At 39.6% G+C, this 26,480-nt stretch overlaps 1 protein-coding gene across 1 annotated transcript in view; it reads right to left on the minus strand.

The window, feature by feature from the left end:
* MRPS5 (mitochondrial ribosomal protein S5) overlaps nucleotides 1–26,026 on the minus strand; it is a 47,734-nt gene extending 21,708 nt beyond the window's left edge. The window contains exons 1-5 of the mRNA XM_083830385.1: nucleotides 25,897–26,026; nucleotides 20,553–20,690; nucleotides 9,664–9,789; nucleotides 9,118–9,351; nucleotides 4,362–4,396 (exon numbers count right to left, since the gene is read on the minus strand). Of these exons, the coding sequence (XP_083686511.1) occupies nucleotides 4,362–4,396; nucleotides 9,118–9,351; nucleotides 9,664–9,789; nucleotides 20,553–20,690; nucleotides 25,897–25,966 (603 nt within the window). The 5' untranslated portion in view covers nucleotides 25,967–26,026. The remainder of the gene's footprint in view (nucleotides 1–4,361; nucleotides 4,397–9,117; nucleotides 9,352–9,663; nucleotides 9,790–20,552; nucleotides 20,691–25,896) is intronic.
* Between the last annotated feature and the right edge of the window lie 454 nt (nucleotides 26,027–26,480).

Genomic DNA, 26,480 nt, shown 5'->3' on the forward strand with positions numbered 1-26,480 from the left:
TACTGTCTCTCCATACCCAAAATACCTTTTTCTCTGTAATGTCCTTAGCTCTGGTTTAAATGAAAATCAGAGCTCGTCTGTACCCTATTCTTCAAGCAGGAAAAAACAAAAAAAAAAAACAAAAAACAATCAAGTTAGCATTTCTGTTTCAAGAAAGCACTTTCAAAATAATTTCTCTTTTTTTTTTTTTTTTTAAAAGGGAGTACAGCCTTTTGGGCTAACAAGACAGCACAGCCTTTTTGGTAGCATAATCACAAAGGGAATTGGGCTTTTGCATTTTTGTTTATAGGACATTCCTTCAAAAATGGAATAGAAGTCCTGAGAACTGCTGAAAATCAAGACACAGAAGAAGAACAAATAGGCTTTCAGCTTCTTTCTGCAAAGTACAAAATTTCCAAGCAAATATTTTAACCTCCTGTATTGTCATGAAGACAAAGATAATGGAAAAGACACACAAAAATAGCATCACATATGCCATCTATTTAAAGTAAGAATGCTAACGGGACCTGTTTATTTCAAAACTCATACTTGTTACCAGAAAATTATAGGACTCAATTTTCTTGGGCTCATTGCTGGATATAGAAATTTTTGCTGCTGCTTTTATTTTTCCTGCAAAAAACACTCCTACTTTCTCACACTGCAACAGTACAGCCCCAGCCTGCCTCTGAAATGCTTTTTTGTTATTCAGATATAACAAAGCAGTGAAACAGATTTCTAAAGCACATGGAAACATCGCATAGCAACCCGTTTGGTTGTTTAATCTAATGTATTTTAACTGTAAATAATTATGCAGACACAAAATGGCCAACTTGAGTAAATACCTCATATAGCATCCAAACTGGCAGGCAATTGGGACATGTCACAGTAACAAAGGAACAGCCACTTTTCTCCTATGTGCCCTTTCAATTAACTGAAAGCACTGAGACCTGCAGGGCTTATTAGGGTTGTAACACTTAGCTGTAACAACTGCAGCAGAAGTACAATCTAACTAAAGCCAAAAGCCAATTTTATTCCACGTTAACTTAAGTATTAAAAAATAAACGTCAAAATCAGTGAGCTATATGTCAGGTCCCAGACAACAAAACTCTTCATCCAATTTCAGAGCCCCTGACAAGAGGGACACTTGGGAACTGGATAGCCTTGGGAGAAGTGAAACCTATTTTTTTACTACACTCAGGGAGCAGGGATAGAGTTTACACTTCCCCCCTTCCTTAGCAGTATGGGGAAGGGGAATTGTGTTCCAATGTGGAAAAAGGAGGAAAAGATTCATTGTTGTACTCCCTTCAGTCCTCAAACAACTGGCAGACATGAGCAAGGACCTAGTGGGGCTAAACCCATCATTTTGCGAGGACAGAAGTTCCTTACTGAGGAATTTTGCATGTGAAAATAAGAACCCATAAAATGTGTATGGTGCAATTCAGGACCTCTCACTGATGCTTGCTTAAATATTCATTTTTCTTGCATTTAAGATTTTCAGTGTAATCTCAAATATATTATTAAATGAGAACTTGATACGTAAATGGAGCAGATGATCCATCAGATTATCAAAATAAACTGGTACTTGTCTGAACCATTTGATTTTCCATCTGACTTTCAGTAGTACCATCTTTTAAAAGCAGTTTTGGGGAATACCAATGTATGCACACCAGCATATACTGTAAGGTATAGAGGCACACAACGTATTTTTTATTGTGACAAACCACCTGTGACATTAAGTGCAAGTTTGCTACTCGTTCTATTTTGTCATCTCTTTTCTAGGCACCAATGACAAATTTGGTAAGAATATATCAGAGATATTTGAGAAAAAAGAACCTTGATTTCAAACTTGTAGATAGATGAGCACAACAAAAACAGGACACAGAATTAAAAATGAACTGTGTGTTCTCTTAAGATTTAAACTAAGCTCAGTAATGGAAAAATATTGCTTATTAAATTAACTTTCAAATGTTTTTAATTTCATCTTGTTCTTGTGCATACCAGTACCACTTCACTTATTCTGTTGGTGACTTTAACAAGTCAAAGCTAATCTGAAATAGCAAGTTAGTTCTTAAAATAGAGACCAGTATGTGACAGTACATGGTAGCGTGCAGAGAAAGTACGGTTCCTTCCACAAAGGGCATCACTAGTCAACTTCAGTAGTAGAATACAAGATGATGTGCTGTAAGTGAAACTAAACAGAAGTTCACAGATACAGTGGAATAAACGCCATGTCTGGACACACGTACGACAGAATACCAGCTAAAAATACAGGCAATATTTCACAGAACTTTTTTTTATAAGTGAAGCTGTAATAATGACAAGAGTAAAGTGATGAACGGTCATCTCTACCCACTTAAAATCATGTAACAAACAACTTATTATACGGTCACTATTTTACAGTGATGAAAGTATGTCAACATTCATATTAAGCAAAGACACTCACTATGCATCTATCATAGGATGTGTATAGATCCAGGTTAATACTTTGGCTCTCAGATAACGGTTAGAAATTAAAGGAGTCCCTTTTCAATACAGCAGTTAGACGTGAATATTTTTTCCAATAATAAAGTAGATAAATACTAATTGCAAATAAGATTCTGATGATAACCCTGAAAGGGACACAAATCTAATAACCAATTTCATCTGTAGGTATGTAAGCAATATGAGAACGTTCTGAAGTGACAAGTTTATGCAATTACATTAAACACAAAGCCACTGGGTTGATTTATGCCCAGAGCATTCATGTAACAAGGTTTAATTCAATATATCAAAAGCACAATCCAAATTTTGACAAAATGTGCTTTGGTATTCATCTCACTTCATGGTGCTGCTCTTGCCACCTTGCTTAATGGCTCCCAGCCCCTTCTCCTTCACCAAAAATGTCAATACTTAACAAGAAAGTCTTGGCTGAATCTTACCAATTTGATGTCCCCCAACTGGAAGTGCTAAGTTTGCTACACCTTGCTGGGTTTTGCTTTCTAATAGCTTGGTCATTTTAGCAAAGTGTCAAGTCCTTTTAACACATTAGATATTTAAAGAAAACAAAACAAAACCCAATGACAAGAAAAACAGGTTTTGAGATTCAGCTGCATAAAACACTGACAGAAACAGAAATTACTTGGCCACAGCTACAAGTCTCACTAAAATTAGGACATAAGTAGAAGAGAAGGGAATGTGCAAGGACAGAGGGCAAATACTGTTCTCACTTCCAGAGCTACTACCTTTTCTGGATGCTGTGCATCATTTGATTCTGGACTGGCAGCAAATGAATCACAAGAAATCAGCTTATTTCTGAAGTCATGATTCCCCCTTCTAGCTTCTGCTAGTTCTGTGGTTTCCACAGCAACTAATGCATTCAAAATGAGAAAGAAACTAGTAAGGTAAGTGATAGGCATAAAATACCTTGTGACAGCATAAGCATGCATAGTACTAATTGTTACTGGTCTGCTTTGGAATGAGTTGCATCCTCCAATGGCTTTACCACTGAGAAATAACAAAGGTCCACATATCGGCATTACCAATGCTTTACATTTCACCATTATAAACTGTTATTAATGGATTATCTTGTGTTCTAAACAAAAATCCACCTATAATAATTTTTAATAAGCACTTTGACTACATTCTGAGTGATGTTTCTGTTGAAATCATTATTAAGAATTTGGGTCTTCAGAAGAGCTTTTTTTGGGGGGGGGGGGGGGGGGCAATGTTAAGGACCTTAACCTTTAGCCTGAAGTTTTGCTGTTAGGTATTTTTAAGTGAGGTGATGCAATATGATCCATCTAGAAACGAGGATGGAAGCAAGATTTGCATTAATCCAGTCAAAACCATCATCCCTAAACCGTCAGTAAGCACAATAATGCAGTAGATATACAACCATGAATAGGAAATTTTGTTGGAATATTTTTCACAGAAGACAGAAATATCATAGGTTAAGACATCTAGGACAGATGAGTATTGTATTAACCAAGACACGTAAAATAGGATCTTCATCCCACCTGCTCTCAATCTTGTCTTCCCAGTCCTCCCCGCTTTGTTTCATTTATTTATCTTGAAAAGCAGAACTACATAATTTGCTACATATAATTGTTTGAGAACTAATGCTAACACTTTACTAGGTTCCCAATTATGGTTGCATGTGAACTGTTAAAGCTTTATCTGCGGGCATTTGCCACTTCAGAGTCACTCAAAACAATCTTTGTATTAGCTCAACAGAGAAGTCCCCAATGAAAAGAATAATAGATTACATCACGCAATTGAAACAAAACACTAGACTAACTCCTATTGCTATAAGATTGACTTAGCAAAGACAATTAAATAAGTGCAAGCCCCATATAAAATAGCTGTAACTATTTAAAGTCCTTGAAGAATTTTGTAATGCTTACCTCAATGACTCTTGTTTCAAAATCTTCGTAAGTTTCTGTTGGGAGAAAAATAGTGTCTTACATTTCCTTGTATTAATTCCTTATCAGCAAAGCTCCCTGCAGATTGTATAATTTAAAAAGGACACGATTTTTATGTAGCTGTTTGTTTATCTCAGCAGTGAGCAGAAAAGGTAAGAATAATTTGAACACATATCTAAAGTGAGCATTATTAGTTGCTTCCTTTTAAAAAGAGCTCGAATATATTTTGTAGCTTGACTCCATTCATTTTCTCTTTTAGAATAAACTCGGAGAGAAAATAAAGTATAACTCATTTATAAAGCGTGCTTTTTTCATTTCTTGAGTAAAAATCAATATCAGTACAAAAATCTAGCTTAAATAATATCCAGTTCAAATGAGAACTTCCAGAAGGTGTAACACCACTCTTGTTATAACTACAGTACAGCTTCTGTTATAATTAAGGGGTGAAGAACTGTTAAATACATTCACTGTGCTTTGTTAGGGACCCCAGTCTCCAACTGCGATCAATATTTTATCTTTTTAAGTATTGTGGCTGCAGGGGAAGTAAGATGTAAATAGTCTCCAAAGACTGCCCAACCTAAATAACCAGCATGGCACACAGGAAGAAAAATAATCCCCTTTTAAATGGTAAAGCAAGACATACCAACTTAACTGCTTTGTCTGAACATCCCACAGAAAGCAGTAACAAAGATGATGGAAGAGCTGAGATGAGCTCAGAATCTGTCCAATACTTTGACCACAAGCTAAGCTACCCAACCTCTCCCAATTAAACCTGAAACTTTCTTGAAAATCACTACCAGCCAGCACTTACACTGAAGAATTTTTATTAAATTATATCTGTTATTGTTCCTAATTCTCTCCAGCTGTAGAAATGCTATTAAAAAATAACTGTCCACAGCATGTTATATAAAAAATAAAAATAGTTTGGGCTTTTGCTAGCTGGCAATGCAAATTGTCTTCTTCCCAAAATACTGCTCTAAAAGTGTTAAAAAGACAACACACACAAATACCCTCGTTTCATGTACAATGAGCAATGGCTGTACTTGGTTAAAAGCTAAAAAGTTGAATCACCAAATAGGCAAACAGGTCACTTCCATCATGGCAATACTATTCCCCAATATTATTCTGACTATTCTGAACTTGTATTAGACAATCACACTTATAATTTCTTTGATTCCCTTTTTCTCGACACATATTTTTGTGAAATTCCAGAGAAGAGAAAAAAAACAAAACAAAACACAATCACTTCAAATAATCAACAACCACGCAGCCAGACTTTTTTTTTCTCACCTCTTTCAATTTGAAATGCTACCTGAAAAAAAGTCTTTGCAATCAAAGACAATTACAGCCTCATTCATTTTGTCCAGTTATAGTTAAGGTGTTTTCTATTGTTTCCCTGTCACATCTGCCTTCAAGTCTTTTCATCACAGCGGTAATAATAAGAGCTGTGTTCAGGTGTATGTTACATATTCGGCTGTACTTGGTGAACACATCCTTTTCACTGCACGAAAATTTCAAGTTTTTGCTCTGTCATTAGAAGGGACTTCAAAGGAATGACATTTTCAAAATGTCTTAGGAAATTGTGGGGTAGGAAAGAGCAAGAACAGCGCGGAGCTCTGGGCGTGACAAACCATCAGTATGTACTGCCACCGAGGATGGCAAGTAAAGGGAGAGGGCACAAAACTACACAAACCAGAAGCCCCCTCAGGTCTCATCCAAGGGTCTTCACCCTGACACACACTGTGAGTAAAGCTTGGTTTTAGAAAAAAAAGAAGAAAAAAATTGAAGACAATGAAGTAAAATGCAATGTCTCAATATAAGCAGCAGAACAAATAGGAGACCCTCCCGACCTCCTGCTTTTCCAATTTACTTTATTAACTAGAGCTTTCAGCATTTACAGCTTTAGAAGCCAGTGCTAACTAAAGCACTTAATATTTGTTGTATTTGGTATAGTCACAGCAAGAGTCTGGAGAAAGGCTTGGGAGCCTAAAGCAGCATGGTGGTGAAGAGAATCAGAAGCTTCACCAGATGTTGCTTGATCATTTACACAATCTCCGTGACTATTACAAACATGATCATCTCAGCACAATTTAGAGAACTGCTGGTCTACAAGAAGTTCAGAGAAGAGCATGCAAATGCCAACGCTCAGGCACCCTGTTCCTTCTCTGAAGCCTCATCAGCTGCAAAGCAACACTGTCAACTTGGCTGAAAAATAATCTTATTTCTAACTGGAAAAAAAAAGTTCCTTCTCTACTCACAACTAACACAATAAGTAGTGGTGAAATTGTAAAAGATCCTCCTGCAAGAACAAAGCACAAAGAATCAGTCTGTCCTCGAATATATGGAAATATATTTTTCCCCAAAACAAAGCAGTCGGTTTCAACCAAATTTGTCATATGTCAAAGGCTCACAACAGTGAGGTTCTACAGATTTCTCCTGTACCTGTTTTTGTTAGAAAATATGAATGCTGCTGAAGAGAAGCTGCATTACATGCTAAAACTGTTTGTTACCGGAGGATCTAGCAGCAGAATACCAGGAAGGGCTGAACTGCAGGATCTCAAATTGAGGGAGTCCCGCCATGCCCCAGTCTCAGGACAAACAGATTCATTGGGTTTGACGGTTTCAGGTCTATTCCTTCTACCACTTTGGCTATGTGCAAAGCACTGTCAATGTCCCCGTTCCCCTGAAAATCATTTAATTCCTCTGAATAAAGATGCTGACAGAATTTTGGGAAACTGAAAATCCCCACAATTTTTAAACAGATTAAAAGGAAACTGGTGTATGCTAATCAGAAACTGCTTTTCTCAAGCACATTTATAATACAGGCTGACGGTTTCATTTTCCTGTTTTTATTGTAGTGCCCTTTCCTCCTCTTGGCAGAACTTGACCTGACTACTGCCGCACCCACGGAACCAACTTTAATGCAAGTAACCAGCCTCAGTAATATCAGCCACACCGAAAGCAAGGAAAGCACTGGGGAGTAGAATTCATGCATACATAAATGTTGTTTGCAACAGCTGCCACTTCTTTTAACAGAATGAACTACTTGAAAATACATTTGAATTTAAAAGCAACGTAGCCTTGCATTTAAAGCACAGAACCAGAACCGTGAAATCTTCTTGACTTTCCTCTATATTCCACCAACGATTTATGGGGAATTCATTAACTTCTCAAATCTTTATTTTTCACTTGTAAGATTCAGGTGACAGGCTGCCTCATCCATTGTCATGTCACCACCTCCCATGGAACATTTGCTTTCAAGGTAATAAAATGAAATGCTGGTAAGTGAACACAGGAAATCTTATTTATATACAGCAGTATTATGCTGATATTAAAATGGAATCAGTTATTCTTAAAATCAAGGATAAACAAGAAAACCCTGAAGAGAGTGGAAAGCAAGATCTCTATAAATTCACAAGGTATGTTGTTTTCCTGACTTAGACACCATAGCAACATAAGCCACAAAATTAGCTATACCAGCTACAGGACTTGAAAACCTGGGAAGGGAGTGGAGAAGTAGAAAACAGCAACAACAGGATGAATTTACAAGAGGAAAAGCTACAAAATGCCAGCATGACTTCAGTCCATGTGGACAATGGTATTAGATCATCCTGGAAAGACCATGCTCTTGCTGCCTTATGGCTTGGTGCAAAGCACATCTCGATTTTGTATTAACATCTAGAAGAAGTCACCAGAAAATACAGACAGAAAGAAATTCACAAACAAAGCACCAGGCAGAATGAGCAGCAACTGTGACTGCAAAAAGATCTGATAAAAATATAATTACAATCCATAGATGTAATTCCCTATTTATGGGGAAACTCCCATTTATGGGACATATGTTCCAAGATCACAGCTTTCACCAGGAGAACATATTCCTGGACAGAGAGAACTCTGAAAACATGAACCAAGCTTAGCTTTTAGAATGACCGGAGTCTGCAACAAGCTTGAAAGAAGTGCTAGAAAACATCAACTGTCATATTTACCTCATCTGACTATAAAAGTCTGAAGAAAAATTGCAATAAATATAGAAGCATCACGAAGTGCTTCACAAGGGAAACTCAGCTGAATATGAGTAGCAGCTTATTTTTATATTTTATTAGTTGAAGGAGGTTAGGTTTTTCATTGTTAAAGCTAACAAAATTTTTTTAGTGGTCTAATGAACAGCACTGTAAAAAAAAGTTCACCTGTCCACTTTACATATATGACCTCTAGTTTCACTATGATATTTAACTAGACAACACACAAGAACTTCCATTAGCTACATTCAAACCACAACATCTTAAACCATATTTCACTATTTGAGTAGGAAAAAAAGGTTGATTTACCTCACAGGATCCTTTAAGAAACTATACAAAAGCACAGCTGCATTTTGTACTTAAGAAAATCGACGTTGAACAGAAAACATATTTCCATTCTTTAAGACTCCTATAACAGTCTATAACATAATGCAGTACTCTATATCACAGTATAACTTTAGGTAGTCCATAACATAAAATAATAATCTAACAGCTATATTAAATTAAGCAGTGATTTAAAACATTTCACTTGTGTAAGTACTTGTTCTTTGACTGAGCTGCCTTAATTCATGCATTGGCATATGTGCAGACAAAAAGGCACATAAGAGAAGTTATAAAATGGATTTTCAATCACAGGAAAATTCTGGATCTGGCTTTTTCCCAGCCCTTTATCACAAAGGCTACGTAAGAACTAAGAAAGATATTCAGTCTTTTCTTACCTCCGTTAGGACCTGGGTCAGGAGGATCCAGAATGACACCTCCCCAACACTTTCCACTCCATCCTCCCTCTCTCTTAACTTTTATTTTTCTTCTCTTCTCCCATGTATCTCTCTGCTGAAGAATTTCAGACTGAATTCTCTCTCGTTCTTCTTTTTTTCGTTGGGAAACTGTCTGTACCATCCCACTTTGTATTATAGGAGCATTAAGACCAGGCCAGAGAAAACCAGAACGTCCTTGAAAATAACAGGGAAAAAAAAAGTTTTATGCCAAACTAGTACTGAAATAATGAACACTGTAAAAATGCAATAAAATGGAAGGTTCTTGCTTATTTGAAGTGTTTTCTGTGACACAGAATTTATATTTAAAAACAAAAAATAGCATTAAACAACCATATCAGGATTTTTTTTTTTTTTTTTTAGAAAAAACTATATCAAGCTGTTCTGATGCCACAGAAGTTAACAGCAATTTACTGATTTGTTAAATCAAAAAAACATTACACATGAAGAGGTCAAGACATTTCTTCAGCCCTTCATTTGTGAATCTACCTTCTCCGATCTCCTGGCCTCTATTGAGATTCTTTTTTAGCTTCTTCTTCCTTCTCTTCCCTCTTCCTTTCTTTACTCCCACACCAGTCTCTGCCAAAGCTCCTTTCCAGAGCTCATCAGCTGTCACTGAAATGAGAAAGCTTTCATAAGTAATATACAAGTACATCTTATATTGGAAATTGAAGCTGAACAAAAAAAAACTACCTCGAAATGTTAACCCTACTTTGATTTTTGCTGGGATTTAAACTGTGGGATTACTGCCTTGCTAAGAAAAGAATTTCCTACTACATGCACATATATCTGCTGCAGAGACGTGCCTCTACCCCTGATGACTGCAATCAGATATGCTCAGAGCTAGGTGAATCGGTTTTAAAAGGATTTTCAGAATCAATTTAAGGGCAAACATTTTTAACCACTAAGGTATTAATTCCCAAGTCAATAAAAGACAACCATTCATTACTAACTCAGATCAGCAATACCTACAAGCACTTAACCAAAGACAAATATTGATGAGAGTCAACCTCAGTCACTTTTAAAAAATACCTAAACCTGCTTTAAAAAGCCACAAAAGACAAGAAATTAATCAGCAGCATAGACCTGCCGATGTTCTCATAAAACACAAGGTCTTGATGGCTGATATAAGAGCTGGGTGGACAAAGGAATGCAAGGCACTCTGCGCATCCTCATCGCAGAGCTCTTCAGCTTTGGTTGGCCTCCTCATTCCGTGACCTTGCAAGACACCCACTGCCTTCAGATGTTTGGGCCAGCCAGCCTCCAGATGTCCCATCCAATCTCAGCCATTCTCTGATGTTTCACCCAACGTACAAGAACATGGCTAAGGAATCATGCGTTTGATAATTAACTGGGGAAGCTCTGCCATATTGACACCAAGGTGAGGGACAGCAGCTAGCCAGGCTTTCGAGAGCTACTGCTAAGTACCCAGCTTTATTTTTGTATTAAGCTTCTGTATGGTGTCAGGGCGGCTCTCTCAAAGGCACGATGCTCACCGTTCCAGCCAGAAGTCCTTATCCGGCTGGGATGCATAACTGATTCTTTCTTGAGAAGCACAATCCTGAACAAAGCAGTCGGAGCTCAGTACAGCAGAAAGCAGGGAAATACAGGGAAAAACAAAACACTACAAGTCAAAGAAGCTACCAAATACTATGCTCTCAACGTGGGAAAGAACAGAACGGCCTAAAAAGTCACGACATACCCCAGCCAAATATCGTAGGAGTAGCACAAGAGGCTTCACAGCCAAAGTAAGCACTGCAGACTTCACGCCGGGCTAGAGAAGTGAAAATGCCCCGTGACTGCACCTAACAGCAACATTCATCATCACATATATATACTGCGAGGCAAAAATTGTATTTGCTCTTGGGTAGGCTCTAGTCCCTCTGAAAAAGAAATCTCTCGAAAACTACACTTTCTTTTCTAGACATTCAAGTGAACCCCAAGGTTGTGGTAAAAAAAATATAGTAACATTTAGTTTGACTGCTGAGCAGGACCAAAACACCACCTTAAGAAACCTTCAGCTGCACAGCACTCAGCAAACGTCACTTACTAAAAGACAAGCTGTGACAGATACTAGACTCTCTACAACTAGCAAATACTACCCTAAAAATACACTGAATTAGAGTTCAATATAGACAAAGGCTGGTGGTAAGGAGGTGATGTATGACGTGGCTTTTCAAGTTCTTAAAGCAGACTATAAGACTGTGGCACGAGCTGGAAGGTTGATGACGGATCATGTTAAGCTTCTTAGTTTATTCAGGAAACATCGCATAACTAGCAAATTCATTTTTTTTAAAAAATAATAATCCTGCTAGCCTGGAAACACGGAATTAAAATGAAGGCTTTCATGTGTTTCTCTGCTGGGTTATTTTTAAACTGGAGCAGCTCCCCAGTCTTCAGTTTGTGTGGCTTCACAGAGGGTCACAACAGATTCCGAGGAGGCTGCACGGGGGCAGGAACCAGCAGCTGAGAGACAAGAACAAGGGGCTCCTGAGCTGGTAAGGCACTCAAAAAAAGAAAAAAAAAGAAAAAAAACAAACAGCTTTTGAACTGTACTCTAAGTAACACTGCTTAATCCCCACACAGAGAAAGCAGCAAAAGTCACAGGGTAAGGAGACTGCACTGTACCAAAGGAGAGCAGTCTATGCCAACAGATCCGGCACGATGAGGTCGAACAGAGCCTAGTTTTGGCCTCAAGCACCGCACATAATCTGATAACATCAGAACGAGAGGAAAACATCACACTTGGTACCAAAGTGCAGTTCATTTAATCGACCTATAACAGTATCATCATGTGTTTGGAAAGCAGCTGTATTTAATGAAATGCGTGGGAAGCCTGCAGGCTCCAGAGCTGAGAGCTCTTTATAAGATGGCAGATATCAGAATGACTTTAAGACAAAGCGAAGAGAATGGAATACGGAAGGGATAAGCAATGTCCCCACCACTGTAATCTTACGGACTTTCGCCTATGACAGACAACACAGCAACGAAGAAAACTGTAATGTGACTTGGCACCGAGATGACTGGAGAGCACATACAAAGATAAGACAGGAAAAAGCTCTTGCAGTGGAGAAAATAACCCCTGACAGAAATGAGGATCGCTGTAGTGCTTTTTACATTTGCAGAGAAACTCTGAGATGAAGACAGCACAGTAGGTATGCTGTCTGTAAATGATCTGAGGTCTTACCTTTATTTTGTTTCTGCAGCAGCTCGGTAAAACAGGAAGCTGCAGGTGCTCCTCCACCACTAAAGTAGCCTCAGTCATGAAACCCACCACACATTTCTAGCCAGTTACTGAAAAACACATAGCTACTAGCCAAAATAAAATCTCACACATCACACACTTACATTTTATGGCCAGGAAAAAGATCCACTACTGAATTTTGCTGCAAGCACGCTTTATGCAAGCTGATCGCCAACAACCACCGATAGTAAGCTTTAAAGATGCCACTCTATTTTACTTAATCTACATAAAAGGTGTAATATTTTGAAAAGGATTTTGTTCTGTGCCTTTTTATACTATACCCCAATTTCAGAAACCAGATAGCCTACTTCTTACTTCAGAGGAAGATGTATATTAGATCACACCTCAGTAACTCACACGTATTGCCAAAACAGCTTGCTGGAAACCATATTAAAAAAATAACAAAATCCATGACCCTGATAAACTGAGATTAAAAGTAGATTTCTTTGCCTCCTGGAAGATGAGAGCTCCCAGCTTGCTTAAAATATAAGCTACAAAAATGGAATGACAAATAGCAGTAAATCGGAAAATAGAAGGGAATAAAATTGGAAGAAAGGATTAACTTAGTGAAACGGCTAAATAGGCTCACTTCTTCCACTTATACAAGCAACTTTGGCTTAATTTTTTTCCATGACAAATAGTCTTGCGGCAGAACACCACCACAGATCCAAAGACATTAATATTAATGATGTAGTAAAAAAAGAAAAAGGATGTTATAATAAACTTGCTTGCTTCACTGCACTGCTTCCTGCTAATGCCATTACATCTACGTATCTGCACTACCTTAAGGAACTTTATAAGGTCTTTCCAATCACTAATGTTCACTTCCAGACTTAAGCTTGGAATAAAAAACTTTTGGTAGCAGATGAATTCCAAAATGGTATGGTATCTCGAACATTTCCCTTTTCCAGTCACAAAACAAAAACAGAATTTGGAAGAAAAATACTCCACACAGATGAAATATGAAAAAGCATCTCCAAGGGGAATGTTTACATATTCTATTACAAGTTGCAAGATAAATTACATAGTCTAGACTCAGCTGCTTAATGACCGCAAGTAGACAGTTTTTCTTGGAGGAAGGTCAAAGGCTTATCAACTCCTCTAGGAACCAAGGCATCACAAAACCTCACTGTACCGAAGTGCAGAGAACATTTCCTTGACCTTGTCTTCTCTAATGAACACATGCTTCTCCATCTCCCCAAGAGAGAACGCGCTATTGTTGGATCATTTACAAGCGGCAAAAGCAGCTGAACAAACTCACAGAAGAAAAAGCCACCTAGAGCTATAAACACAACAAATTCCACGCCATAAATCATTGAAAGTTGTGAGGGTTTTCTGAAGAGTCATCCCTGCATGCTCATTCATTTCTTCCTTTCTTTCCTCCTTGAGCTCCTAAAAAAAACCCCACATATTTCTATCATCTCACCGCAACTTGAAACTCTGAGGGCTGATTAAGAATAGACCAAGCATTGCAGAGGTATGAAAAGTGAGTGAAAGGCGCGCCCTCAAGCTGGTCTTTAGGTATTATCTGACATGGGATGAGAATGGAGAAAACAGACTGTCACTTAATCATACAATTTAGCACCTTGGAAAAATCAATCACTACGACAGTGTCCTTGTAAGTTATGTACATTTCCATTATGGTAAAAAACTAAAATTTAGAATTAAAAATATTTTAGGAGTCAGTTTTTAAGTCATGCCAGACTACAAAACGTCCCAGTAAGAGGTCACTGTATGGTTTGGTAGATTGGATTCTGTGCCTCAGCTTTCATGCTAATTTTTTTTTTTTTTTTGTAATAATTTCATGGCTACTACACAATCATGAGATGCTCAGAATCAATTACTGAAGAGCAAGACAAACATGCCAATTCAGGAAAAAAACAGTTACTTAAATAAATTAGAGAACACAGACAAACACTCTGCACAGCTTGTTTCCACAGTGGCCAGGGAAAGTCCTCAAAAAAAAAAAAGCAACCCTTGTGTCTTTCTGATGGGTAACATTTTCATGGGCATTGTATCAACTGTGCACCTCTTGCAAATATTCCGTAGCTCAACATGAAGTCGCTCACAGCACTGAACAATCTTTTCAATAGCTAAAGCAGCATTGGGCTGTAAGTTGATTCCACAAGCGCACCATCCAGGACATGGAAGGATCACCCACCACAGCCCTTAAGATGACTTAAGGGAGCGTAGGTCCCCGTGCTGCAGCACCTGAACAAGAAGGATGCTCTCTTGCAGCGCACTGCCAGGTGAGAAGTTCCTCACCAGGAATTCTCAAGTATTTTTTCTGCTGCTACACACAGTAACCTTGAGAATAGTTGGTGCCTCTGATCTTAATTTTTAACTAGATACAAAGCCTGAGAAATCCAAGATGATTTTCAGTCTCAAACATATGTGGTTTGATGTATCTTCCATTAGTTTTCTTCTCTCCTTGTGTAACAAGTATAGGTTCCTGGTGCTTCAATTTTGTCCGCATAATTAGCCAAAAACTTCAGAATATTTCTGGTTATAGGTGGTTTTATTAGGAAAAAAAGCAGCATATGGGCAGCAGAAAACAAAAAAGACCAAGGCACTGAAACAATATTTACAATTATTCAAAGAATTACCTAAGAACAACAACAACAAAAAATTAAACATAGCTCCCAAAACACTTGTCCCACTCTCCCTCTCCCCACTGGAGAAAGAAAGGAAAGAGAAGAGGCTGGCACACAGCAGGCTACATGAACTGCTCTAACCATTTAGAATTTGGTAATGAACTGCAATCTAAATCACTGAGGTCAGGAAAAGGAATGCTCAACTATATATTTAAATCTGGGCCTTACAATGTCTTACCTTCTCTCTCCACAGGCTTATAAAGAGTGCTTAATAACAATAAACAAAGCTACAAAACAGTTGATACAGAAGTGCTGCGCAAAAACATACGTAGACCACCTGTCATAAGAACAAAACCTACAACTCATTTCAGTGGCTGAACATGATGCAAACAACTTAGATGTCACTTCTGATTGCATTAACTTTTACTTCCAAGCACAACACTTATTCATAGCTGCAGATAGTCTCAGAATTACATGAAACACTTAACTCTGGAACAACAGAGGTGAAGCATCTCAAACAAAGATGGAGTATGATTTTATATCCCTTCATAATCTTAAATTGAACTCAACTACTATTCAAAAACTGTCAACCGAGTCCATACCACCATTTAGTCCTGGCAAACTAGGTTTCCAATATAGCATTTTCCTGTTTTAGATATAGAAATCTTATCAGCCTGTTTAAAGATACTTACAGGAACAATTCAACTCCTTTACTAATTCAGAAAAGAATATTGTACAGACAATACAAATAGATTTATGAGAGAAAAATGGAATAATTGCATACTAATATTGGATGACTTATTTATAAAACATGAGATTCTAAAGCCGTTTCTGAAATGTGCGTTCATCCCAGATGAGATCTGCCCTTGCTCCAAACTGCAACTGCCTGCCAACACGTGACACCTCAACTTCTTCACTGCCTGTCTGATCCCATCCTGCAAGCAGAAAAGCTGGGGTAACTTCCCAGTAACTGGAAATATTGCATACTGCATTATGGTGGTGCAAAGAAACCTCTGGAGGTTTCACAAAAGTTACACTTTTCAGTAACAAACCAAAAACAGTTAAAATGCACCCCCATCAGTACACTTAGCTGTAAGGCATTTAATATTCACCCCCCCCTTTTTTTTTTTTTTAAATTAAAAAAGTTAACCAACTGTTCTTCAACATACACACACACAAACGTATCCGCCTCATAAATAAAAAAAAACGGTGACAAGTGGTAACTCAGTTGTTTATCTGGAGTAGTCGTATTTAAAGAAAAAAAATCTTTAGGAATTGAAAAGATCTTTTTCTCCACTTTAATGTCAATCGGGCAAGGCAGAAAAATGAACAACTCAATCCAAAGACAACTCACATAGGACTGGGAAAATTTAATATCAAATGTAATTAAAAAAAAAAAACAGGCTTTCAAGAACTGATGTTTGCAATAAGGAACACCAAGATTTATACTGAGTGCAATTGCTTGCAGTAAGCAGAGCACCTAGAGACAAGGCATGTTAGTCTATGATTGTATACTGTTGGTCTAAATGACTCCCCCTTCGTTATTACCGTCTAGTTCTATGAGCTCCAAAGGATTGTCATGTTCCTTACTCTGTATTCTAATGTATGAGGAAATATCACCTAGCAACAGAGAAATTAAGCACTTCTTTTCATTTGTTCCCAATGGTAACTAATGGAATTAATACTGTGAGTGGGAAAGCATAATTCTGATATAATCACCGTTTCAAACAAAAGTTCTTTAGTCTCATATACACTCGGATACACAATGGATGTTGAGGAAATTTTGCTTGCTGTTAGAGCCAAAAAGGTTTGTACGATTAGGGTCAAACAGTTTCAGTATTCATGACACACCTGTGTGCCTGTGCTGCCTTCAGGAATGATGGCCTATGTATTTCAACCCAATTCTGCGGCTCTTAAATTTAAAAGGTATTTATCCCACATTTTCTGGAGACGGATACATACTTCTTCCACGAAACATACAGCATCGGTGTTTGTTTCTCAAGAGCTACAAGCTTGAGCATCTGCCCAGAAAGTCTGGACTGGTGGAATTTAACAGGCTCAAGCTGTGCCAGGGGAGGTTTAGATGGGGCATTAGGGAGAATGTCTTCATGGAAGGGGTGGTCGAGGACTGCGCTGGGCTGCCCAGTGCACTGGTGGAGTCCCCATCCCTGGAGGTATTCAAGAGACGTGTGGATGTGGCACTAAAGAACATGGCTTAGTGATGGGACAGGATCACAGACTGCCTAGGATAACTGCAATTCCTCCCATTTGAATGAGTTAAACTATTTTTAAAGATCAAGTGGAAGGTACAGGTGACCCTGCTAACAAGAACATGTTAATACCTTAAGAATATGATGGAAGAGAAATAAACCTTCGCCAATGAGACAAAAAAGTACTGTCAGTTTCCTCAGTCATAGGACTGTCATTTGACATTTCACTTGAAAATTATGTTTCACATAAAACGATCGTACCTGCATTTTTAATGTTACCACACTTCTGAAACAACTGCACTGCTAAAGGATATGAGTGCCATAATGTGATTTATACTGTTAATATTGTACTTCATTTGAATTTTGAAGATTTTATTGTGTTTAACTATTCAGCTCCAACTATTAAGCTATTTACTTCTTATGGAAAAAAGGAAGGGAAGACAGCTTGGCAAGAAGAGCTATTCCGAAACCAGCAGCCTTCCTCCAAAAATTACCAGCCAGGAAAAACAAAACCAACCTTTTCAGTCAAAGGGCAGCTTTTCAAAGGACTCTGTACCCGACAAGGAAAAGTCATTTTCCTTTTACTGTCTCATCACTTGCACCACCAAGATGAAACTAGTCTGCCCAAAACTTCCTATAAACAAGACAAACTGAGCCCCCGTTCTAGTCAGCCCCTCGGTTCAGCAAAGTCCCAGAGCTTCCCACCCCCTCGACACACTCAGCGTTGAGTCAGAGCTTTGCAACAATCACAGCTGGCCCCAGCATCATGGGATGGCTGAGCTTGGAAGGGACCTCTGGAGCTCATCCAGTCCCAGCTCCCTGCCCAGGAAGGGCTGCCTAGATCCAGTTGCCCAGGGCCATGTCCTGACAGCTTCTGAAGATCTCCAGGGACGGGAGATCCACCGTTTCTCAGGGCAGTCCATGCAGCCACCCCATGGGTCTCCATCCCAATAAAGCAGCATTTTTAACGGAGCCCAAGACACCATTAGCCTTTTTAGTGGTCAGGGCACACCACTGGCTCATGTTCAGCTCAGTGTCCACCAAGACCCCCAGGCACGTCTCTGCCCAGCTGCTCTCCAGCTGGGTGCCCACAGCACGTATTGGTGCCTGGGGTTGTTCCTTACCAGGTACAGGACCTTGCACTTCCCTCTGTTGATCTCATAATCCACATAAGACTCCTCCTCTTCTCTCAAGGATACTCCACAGAAGTCAGCTGTTGGGAGTTTCTGTTCTCCCCAGACATGAGGCCATCCTGTTCTCCACTCTCACAAATCCAGCTTCTGTTTGATTCCCTCAGCACTGAGGTATTTTCCTTCCAGATGTTTACAAAGCCCAATTCTCTGTGCCCCATACATCTGCTCCCTGACACCAATCTTTCAAATTCCAACAATCAAGTGATCCCAAATATGTTTCAGGAAACATACAGAATTAAACAGGCTGGTGGCATGTCCTAAGCCCAGTATAGATCGAGGTACAACACAACAGGCCTTACTACTTGCATCTGCATTCAGAAATAGAACAAATGAATTGCACAAAACTTTGCTGCTATTTTAACTCAGTGGCTTATCTTTTCAGTGCGTTCATCTGAGCGGAAAAAGAACAGTGAAAGTTTGAGAGAAATAAGTGAAAGATTAGCAGTGCACACTCCATCTATCATTACCATATTAGTAGGGGACTCTGCAGATTTGGCTCATACTTGGGATCAATAGTATAAAATTTTACATTTCCAAGTGAACCGCATGATGAATTGGACAAGAAAAAGCAATTACTCTAATCTCCAGGTTCCTATGGGATCTCTTATTTATCCAGCCTTCTTGATTACTTTGAGAAAGCATAAAACTGTTCTTAACTACTTTATGTTCAACCCACTTTGGTAACCTGCCTTTTTAACAAAACAGCCTACAAAGTAAGGTAGCACACAACTTCAAAATGATAACATAATATTATTTTTTCCAGAGTTTGGTCCTTGAAAACAAACAAAAAACTCGGACTGACTTCTGTCTCTGCTGAATACATATAAGAAGTACACTTAAGTTCTTCCAAGTTCTTACATCTTATTAAATAAGCCAGCAGTTTTATGTAGCTTGCTCAGATATAACTTGTTTACAGTTTCATTGAGTCAAACAATAGGGATGTCATTACACAAATACTAAGTCATCTAAAAAGACAGCTGGCAAAATTCTCGTTAAAACAGAGCTCACCTAGATGTTATGAATATGAACATAAGCATAAATTAAGGCAATATCTAAGCTACAAAGAGTAATCACAGTGAAATGATTGCAATGTTATATTTTAAATTTAAGATAAAAAAAAAAACAACAACGCTTATCTTCTTACATAGTCTTGGTCTTGTGACCGGCACCTAAGGAAAAGTTCTAAATTAATTTTTCCTGAAGTTGGCATCCTTAGGAAGCCTTCCCCATGCAGTTCATGCTGCAGCCCTTCGCAGGCCTCTTGAGCCCTCTCTACTGTCATTTGCTTGAAATCAGACAACAGTCAAAATTAACCGGATAAGAGGAACAGACAGCACGATTACTTAAACCCCCCTTTATATACAAAATACAAAGAAAAGTTAACTTTACCTCAATAACGTTGAAAAGAATAGAAAAAGACCATCAGTTCTGAAAGCCTGACTTTTTTTAAACAGATCTTTTGTAGTCTATAGATTATAAAAAGTCTAAGAACTGTGACTGTCAAACTGCTCCAGTTATCTGCTCCAGAGATTATGTGCTTACTATTCCTTCTTTTCCTCCATGGGAAAACGCCATAGATAAGGAACCACAAAACAGGTGGGATGATGCCTCCGCTATCTCAGTTTGCGGTCCCGAGCACGAACTTAAACAGCCATCATTTCTCAATTATGTTAAGCATGTGTGTAATTCCTTTCAGGACTGAGGGATAATACTGCAGCTGGTCTGACAATTAGCAGGACGTTATCAACAGTTTTTGTTTAGCATTTTATTGCATTTTAATTATTTCATTTTTGAGACAGCACAGCTTGAATAGTGTATCTTGCCTATGGCTCAAAAAACATTTGGAAAATAAACACACAATTTATATTGTCAATAAAGAACTAGGAAACAGAGGGGAAGGTGTTTCCCCCTCCCATCCAATAAAGTATTTTAGATGGATTCACTTCTACACAAATCAAATCGTTGCTTCCCATTAAAACACACTGCCCTTGTGCACACAATTCTATCAACAACTGTTGTTACATATCTCATAAGACGGTAGTTGTAGCTAGAAAAAAGTTACCAAAAATAGAAGCAAGCTTTCCCTTCCTTCTTTTATTTACCACAGATTATAATTTTAAACTAACTCAAGACTTACACATATTGAAGAAACTGCTTTGTCTGCACTGCTGTAGTGTGACATTCCGGGGGGCAGAGATGGAACACTGCACCTGGAGAGCCCATGCCAGGCTAGAATAAGAACAGCAACTCCCTTTCACTGGCGCAGAAGCAAACCCTGAGGATGGAGACAGAAAGGTGGTTAGATATATGACATTTTCATCTTGAAATCGCTAGGTCCTTCAAGTATACACATCACAAAAAAACACCCTAAAACAAGCTAAAAAAAAAAAACAACAAACCAACAACAAAACAACAAACCCAAGCCAACCCAAAAACAAAGCCCAAAAAAAGGAATCTAATAACATTTACTCATAGCATTTTCTAAAGGGCATCAGACATGAACCTACTGTCTTGAAGCACAAAGCAAGCTGCAGACAGAGGTGGGGGGAATGTTGCAATAGGAAATGCCACAAAGAGAAGAAAGCTAGGTTTCTAACAAATTACTGACAGAGTGAGAATGCACCTTCTTCTGTGCAAAGAAAACAGAGCCAGGCTCTTCTCAGCAGTGCTCAGTAACAAGACAAGAGGCAATGGGAGTAAGTTTAAACCTCCAAATTCTACCTGAACATAAGGAAGCACTTTTTTATTCTGAACTGAAAATGACCCTGGACAATCTGCACTGAGCAGGGGGTTGGGCTAGATGATTTTCAGAGGCTTCCAACCTCATCTATTCCGTTATTACACCAACCTGACTTACTCTGGGGTCCCAAAAGGAAAATATACCTCCAGAAGTACCTTTCCCAACAACCTCTGGATTTGGGTACTGCAAAGCTAGCCTATTATACAAGCTCTTTTCATCTCCAGAAGACATTTCTTCAGTGCAACATACATCGTAATGCAGCTTTACGTCACACGTACCACCTTCCACTTTCCAGGTACCACAGCAGTTTCAAAGGTGGGGTTACACACCTTACCAGCATTCATTTTTTTGTCCTTGAGGTCTCCTAGAATTCTTTTGCGAATAGTTTCTGGTTCTGCTAATGATCACCCTGTGGATTTGCCCCAAAACCTCTTCCACAGTTATTTTAATTTCAGAAAAATCCTAACTCTCATCAACATGCCAAGGGATGCCATATGGAAAATTTCTGCATCTTTTACCAATGCATAATGATGCAACGCTCCTTTTACACCATTCATCAAACTGGCTTGATGGACATTCACTCAGGGTTCTCTGTTGGAGTTTAACAAGATCAGCAACTGGTCACTATTCAGAATATCATCAGAAACAGTTCTCCAGTATGGAATCATATTTTAAAGCCTAAGAAACAACTCATTCATTCAGAAAATAAAACGTAAGAGTACTTGACAGTTTATGTCATTATCAAAAGTATTTGTAATGCAATTTGGGGGAGTGGTTTTTGGTCTTCCTTTTTACTCCTACATTCATTAGCAAAGTTCCACATACCCAATACCATCTCCTTCCAAAATTAAGATGGCAATGTGAAAAAGTCTATACAGAAGCAATAGAATCAACACAAAATGAATCGCTAGGCAGTGAGATCAGATGAAGTGCTGCAGAAACAGAATTCTGTCAGAACAACTGGGGCACAAAAGAAAAGTTAAATGCCAAAAAATGAAGCCAAATAAACACTAGTTTTATAGAAAAACGGTCACCAAGTGATCTCAACAAGTCTGGTGATTCAAAGTGGCTTTAAGATGTACAATTTGTAACAAGTTGTTAAAGCACAGGGTGAGACCTTGTTTGTCTGAGACCAATGACAAATCTCCTATTAAAAGAGATTAAATCCTTAAAGAAAACGTTAAAGTGACATAAGTTTTAAATTTATACTTTTGAGGCTGGCACTAAGAGAATATCAGTTCTGAGCTGAAAATTAAATTCTTATGTTTAACAAATCCCAGGGGCTTTATTGACAATATTCCAGACACACGACTGCTTTGGTCTCCGAAATGCAGCAGGACAAAAGGAAGATAGAAAAAAAAACACACACACACACCCCCTAAAAAAAAAAAGAAAAGAAAAAAAAACCACCCAATAACCATGAAAAGCCTGAAACCCCAAGTGCCTGTATTTACTAAAGTATACCCCCCCAACTTTTCTCTGTGTATACTGCTACCAAGGGAATAGACACTTTGAAAGCCGAGCAAATAAAAGTATTTATGCAAGGTAAACAGTTGGAAATGTCACATCTCAATCAAACTGGCCTGTGCTACATAAGCATGCACAGTTAATGCATCGTATCCTCTCTACAGATCCTCCAAACACATGTGATGGGATTTTTCTTTAAAAATCTAAAATGTGTCTTACCATAAGCTATTCAAAACTGAACCGTCTGTAAAAGCAAGACAGGTCACAAATGCAGGGCTGATGTCTTGCCACCAGCAAAAGACAAATCAACACAGCAGGAAAAAAAATGCCTGCTTACTATATTTAAGTCCTGCTCTGCACTAATGGAAAATTAACCCCTCACTGCATACTTATTTCCCTGATATAAACATTACACTTACAACCCTGGCCTGACTTAGATGTTATCTTTCACTGGCTAAACATAGAATTTTATACGATATATAACTTCTGTATACATGTGTGTGCATTTTTGGCACTTGAAATTTACCTCATAAAAGCAGAGTAAAGCTACTTCATTTTTCTCACAAGATGTAACAGGAGAACTCATCTCAGGACAGGTGGAAATGGAAACCTAACAGTTTAACAGTTATTCCTACAATCTTTTAGTCCCTAACTGTTTTTCTTTTCTTCCTTTTTTTTTTTTTTAAACACTCACTCACACACACGTCCACTATTTTAATGTGCCTATTTCATCATAACTTTCCTAACCTTCACATACTGGTTAACACACCACCTTTAGGAGATTTATGTGCAGAATGCAGCACCTCTCCCGACAGAGTGCCCCAAATTCATACACATTGCCATTTTTTCCCCAATATCTTGGAAGACGTCAAGCTGTCTGAACATCCACGCATTTGCTTAACTAGTGAATGCACTGTTCAGCAAGAATGACCACACCTTTTTTTTTTCTTTTAAAAAAAAAAAGAAAATTGGCAACGATTTAATAATCCCCTCTACTTCTGTAATTATTTTCCAGGGGAATCAAATATGGAAAACCGTTCTTAGTTCTGTACTTCAGAGAAAGAAACACTGCAGGAAGCTGGTCTCAGCAGCGAAAAGTGCACTGTAAAAAAAAAGAACCACAACAAAACTTAGGAAAGAGCCATCAGGATGCTTATTGTGCAGCTATAATTAGAACTCTTTGCAAAAATTGCCTGAGTATAGTTCCAGGCATACACACAGGAGGCTCTAGACCAAAATAACCGAGACATTCTTAAAAAGTTTAAGTACAAGAAAACAGAGGTGTGTTCTGATTAAATTCCAAATTGCAGTTTTGAAGATATCAAGCGCTATGCGCTTATTCTCTAATGGGCAATGAACTTTTTTCTTGCCTAGGGTTTTTCCATTTCACATTTTGCTTACTGCTTTTTACTCAAATGAAACTTATGTACAGAAACAATGCACTCATACCAATATTCGCAGCAGGGAAGACACTTCAGAGTTGTTACTATTTCTTTCCTGGCGTCTTGCGAGTGCTCAAGTGCCATGCAGTAATGAAATCTTTGCACTAATACAAATTGCTTTTTAAAAACTCCTCCTGCTATCTTGGAAAAATTTGGATGTGAAGAACAATCTCTCAAGCTGAAAGCCAGGCATTTAAAAATCACAGCACATGGAGAACGTCACTATCGGCCTGGGCTAAGCACGGAATAACAAAGGTAATGATACCACAAAGCCTTAGAGGGTAACACCTAAAATGACCCTTATTACTTTAACAAATGATTTAAGAGCAGTTGCAGCTTTTTAGTTTCCTGGTCCACTTGCAAGACATAATTAAAGAGATACTCTGTGGTTAGGCAGCAAAAGCGTTTCCCTCCACCAAGGAAACACCACTGGCCTGCTTTCAAACCTCCCCGAATGCTCAGCCTTTAATTGCTGCTTGGCTACAGAATAGGCATCACTTCATTATACACAGCCCCGAAGAAGAAAAAAGAAATTCATTAACTGCTTAGCTGGTTTTTAGCACTCAAGGAAGGGAAGGCGGTGAAGCTTCTAGAGGCCAAAGAAATGCTAGAGAACTTTATCTTGGCTTTGAAGCCAGGGGAGAAAGAAGGGAGGTATTCTGCCAAAAGCAAAACCCAACCAGCCTCCAGGTGTTCCAACACCAAGCTTAAAGTATTTTTACCAACGTGATCTGTCATTTCTTCCCACCTCAGTCTCCAGCAAGATTTATTATTTAGCAGCCTTTCCCCAGACGACACACAGGCATTAACGGGTGTAATTAATTAACTTAGTTATGACTTCCACCTAGGACTTAAGGCTACTTAGGTTATATAAAGGGTTCTGAGACAGTTCATGAATACTTATTAGCAGGGTCCACAACTGATGGCATACATTGACTGTTAGGACGGAAGTCACTTTGGAAGAAAAGTGAGAACAGAAGGAGACAGAAATATAAGATGGGTCTCAAGGCAGACTCCAATGCAAGAGATGATTCCTCCCCTAAGAACTTCCCATAGTACGTACATACTTTTCATCAGGACTCTTCCAAACCTGCCCACACGGTGCTGGCTGTTAAGTTGCACGGAGTCCTGTCATTACACCCCCTAACAAACCCAAACCCCACCACCCAGAGGTCAGCAAGTGAAAGAGGCTAAGATTCACCTGCTCGTACCAGCTGCTACCCAGGAGAACCCACCAAACACTATCAGGGTTCACAAACGCAAAGCCTTAAGGATGACAATATTAGAAGAAAAGAAACAAAACCGGCCCAGGGGCTCTGCGACAGGGCAGGGCAGTGCGGGTGAAGGGGAGAGCTGCCAAAGAGAGGGCAGCAGAGAGGAAAACAAAGGGCCGAGGTTGCCGGGGCACTGCGCAGTCACTACAGGCACACTGCCTCAAAACCTCAGTAGGGCTTACTGCTTAACAACGCTTTTAATGAAGAGATTTTAATTCTCTATGGAAACATGCCTTCCGCAGGTCAAACTGCAGCATAAAACCTGTGTTAGAATGAATTACGTATCGCAGAAGCGCCGCCCGCCAGAAGGTTTCAGTTACACGGTACTTTTTCCTCGCGCATCAGAAGAGTTTTCCCATTTTTTTTTTAAGCACAACTTTTTGAAGGAGAGCCCCAAAGTCAGCCCGACTCTGACTGGAAAACACAGGCACGCTCCTCCTAAGGGCACTTTAACGGGAAAATAACACAGCTGGGCTTTGAGAAGCGACTGCAGAGCACTACAAAACACAACAGACTGGTGAAGGAGTAGGACAAGGAGCCCCCCGCCCCCCCCGGCACCTCGCCACGCCGCCCGCACGGCGCCGCTAGCACAGGCCCGCCCGGCCGCCGCCACCACCGCCGCCGCCATGTTGCCTCCCTGCCCCCGGCCGCCGTACTGAGGCGTCCTCGGCGCTGCCTGCTGGGACAGCGAGGGAAGTGCTGGTGAGAGGGGGAGCTAGGGGAGAGCGGTGAAAATCTGTAGGCGGCTCTAGCGTGGTGGCACGCTGAAACGCTCCTCCTGCCACTTTCCTGAGCAATTTCGCTGCAAACGGTTTGACAGGCGTGCGATGGAGAGCCCCGGGCTAGGAGCTCACCGAAGGACCCCACCGCTCGCCGCCCGACCTTTTGCGTTGGGCTGCCTCCCGCGCGGGGAGGTCACGTGGGCGGGGGCGTGGCCATCGGGACCAGGGGCGTGGCCATCGGGCAGGGGGCGTGGCCATCGGGGCGGGGAGGGGGCCGCCGCCATGTTGTTGGCCGACGGGCTGGGGTTGCGCCCCGCTCGCGCCCCTGGCCGGGCGCCATTTTGAGGCGGGGAGTGCCCAAGTGAAGGGGCTGCCCGTCCTCCCTCCAAAGAGTTAATTGCGTTTATTTCAACTCCCCTC

The sequence above is a fragment of the Anser anser genome, assembly GCF_964211835.1.
Source record: "Anser anser genome assembly, chromosome: 3".
In the NCBI taxonomy this organism is placed as follows: domain Eukaryota; kingdom Metazoa; phylum Chordata; class Aves; order Anseriformes; family Anatidae; genus Anser; species Anser anser.